The sequence below is a fragment of the Cannabis sativa genome, chromosome X (genome assembly GCF_029168945.1).
Source record: "Cannabis sativa cultivar Pink pepper isolate KNU-18-1 chromosome X, ASM2916894v1, whole genome shotgun sequence".
Lineage (NCBI taxonomy): Eukaryota > Viridiplantae > Streptophyta > Magnoliopsida > Rosales > Cannabaceae > Cannabis > Cannabis sativa.
This window is the reverse complement of record NC_083610.1, coordinates 75,265,049-75,267,261: the sequence shown is the minus strand read 5'-3', so window position 1 is coordinate 75,267,261 and position 2,213 is coordinate 75,265,049. Positions and strand designations below refer to the sequence as shown.

Sequence of the window (2,213 nt, the reverse complement as noted above, 5' to 3'; positions counted from 1 at the left end):
TTTTGTCAACTAACTTGCCAAAAAAGGACTTTACAATCTCTCCCTTTGGCACTTTAGAAGAACAAAATATTTTTTAACACAAAGTACCTGCAAATTAAAGTTAGCCATAACAAATAACTACTCCCCCTGAGTAACACAATCAAAAACCAAAAATAATAAAATAAACATTCTAACTTTTAAACCAAATAAGTTCACAAGTACCAAACACAACTCCCCCTGGAAATAGGGTCCAGAGTTGGGCCAAACAAGCAGTTAAAAATCAAAATATGACTCCCCCTTTTTGTTTATCTAAGGGCCAAAGATAACAAACAAGAAAAAAATAGTAATATGTCCAACAAAAGCAATGAAAGAGAAAGAAAAAAAAAACTTAGGCTCCGTAAAGCTTGACCAAGGTGGATAGTTGCTTTGACATCTCTTGCTGAACTTCCACCATGGCAGCAAGACAATTGTTCACCAGCTGAACCTCATTCTTGACCTCCTGGATTTCTGCAGCTGCAGAACTCGAGCTTGCAGCAGCACCACCACCAGCTTTAGGCCTCTTATGAAAAACTCCATCAAAATACTCCGAGGGTTGGAATGTTGTTCTAGTCAATGAAGGCTCAAGAGTTTCATGAGATTGGGCCACATTTTTCTAAGAGGACAAAACCTTAAAGATTAAATTTGAAAACACAAGCTTAAAAGTTGACTTTTTACCTCTTCGAAATGAGACAATTTGGTTCAAAATGTGGGAGGCCAAGTCAATAGATGCTCCGAAGGTGATACGGTATAGGAATGAGGCCACATCTTGAGACACCATAGTCTTGTTGGAGTTTGGAACCCAATTGCTAAGAGCAAATCGCATGAGAGATGCATGAGCAAATGTGAGATGTGTAATGCGAAGACTCTCCCCCGATTTTAGTTCAGCCCGTGCACTAGTGAGTTAAATGAGCATCAATTGGCGATCCATAGACATTATGGCATTTGGGACATTCTCTGGAAGTTGCAAGGCTTGAGAAATGTCTTTTTCAGAGAACGAAAACCAATGTCCTCTAACATACACTTTTCTAAAAAGTCTAGAATTATCATCAAGAAAATCATCAGATAAATTAGCATAGAAATCTTTGACAATATTTGCAATGTACCCTTTGAAACTAGTGAGAGTGTTCTCCCATTGATGGTATTGAATGAACTTAACAATTCCATACACTCTATGATGCAAATCATAGTTCCTTTCACTCTCAAACTTTCGGGTAGCATATAAATTCCAATCACGCTCATTATCACGATATTAGAAACGAAGACAATAGGAGAGAGATGTAGGAATGTTACCAGGAGATGGTTCCTTCATTGGCTGCTTGCCTTTGGCAGCAGCAAAAGCCTTGGCTGCTGAAAAGGATCGAGCAGGAGCTGAGGCAGATTTGGTCAAAGGAGGCTCTGGCTCGAGTTCAGTTTCCTCACTGTCTGAGGAAACTCCAATATCCTCTGGAATCTCCTTCTCAGAATGGAGAGACACGGATTTGTCTGAGGAATCAACAGAGGGATCCTCCATGGGTTCTTCTTCTTCAGAACTCAAAGAAATCGAAGGGGGATTTACCTTTTGTTTCTTGGCTAGAGGCACTGGCTTGTCACGAATTCGAGATGATCGAAGTTCCTTCTCGACAGAAGCTTGCTGGGCACGAGTGCGAGTGGAAGGACCAGTTGGAGTAGAAGCAGCAACTTCTTTTACTGATGCAGCAGGAGGAGAAATTGCAGCAGGTGGAGGAGATCCCTTTGAAGATGAAGACGATGAGGTCGAAGTTTTGTATGGGCGCACAGATTTTCGAGCCACTTCATTAGGAATTCGTTTGGGCTTCTCGGGCTGAGATTCACGCTGAGGAAGCGAAGAATCTCCTATTTTTGCAGCAGCATGAGGCACAATTGAAGCAGCAGCAGGAGGATTTGCGGGGGTTGCATCGGTGTCAACCACCTTTTTGGGATTCCGTAGGTTCTTCGTTCTAACCATGGTGATTTGAATGAGACAATGAACAGCAAACAAGGAAGAGAGACAAAGAAAAAGAATCGGGTAGGTGGTGAGAATAAATGACAAAAAATTGGTTTAAATAAACATGGGAGAGTTGAGCAAAAAGGAAACCAATTTCAAAATTTTGAGTGACCACCAGCCCACGATCACAAAAGGAAATCGCCCACTCTGGCAACAAAAAGATTTTCTCTTTTCCCTTCTTTTAAAAAAAAAA

The 2,213-nt window shown here is 41.0% G+C and overlaps 1 protein-coding gene across 1 annotated transcript; it reads right to left on the bottom strand.

The window, feature by feature from the left end:
• Positions 1 to 367: 367 nt before the first annotated feature.
• Positions 368 to 1,981, bottom strand: LOC133032360 (uncharacterized). Its single transcript, XM_061106278.1, has 3 exons — positions 1,309 to 1,981; positions 968 to 1,098; positions 368 to 631 (listed from the first exon to the last, which is right to left on the bottom strand). The coding sequence occupies exons 1-3, from the start codon at positions 1,979 to 1,981 to the stop codon at positions 368 to 370; spliced, it is 1,068 nt and encodes a 355-aa protein (XP_060962261.1).
• Between the last annotated feature and the right edge of the window lie 232 nt (positions 1,982 to 2,213).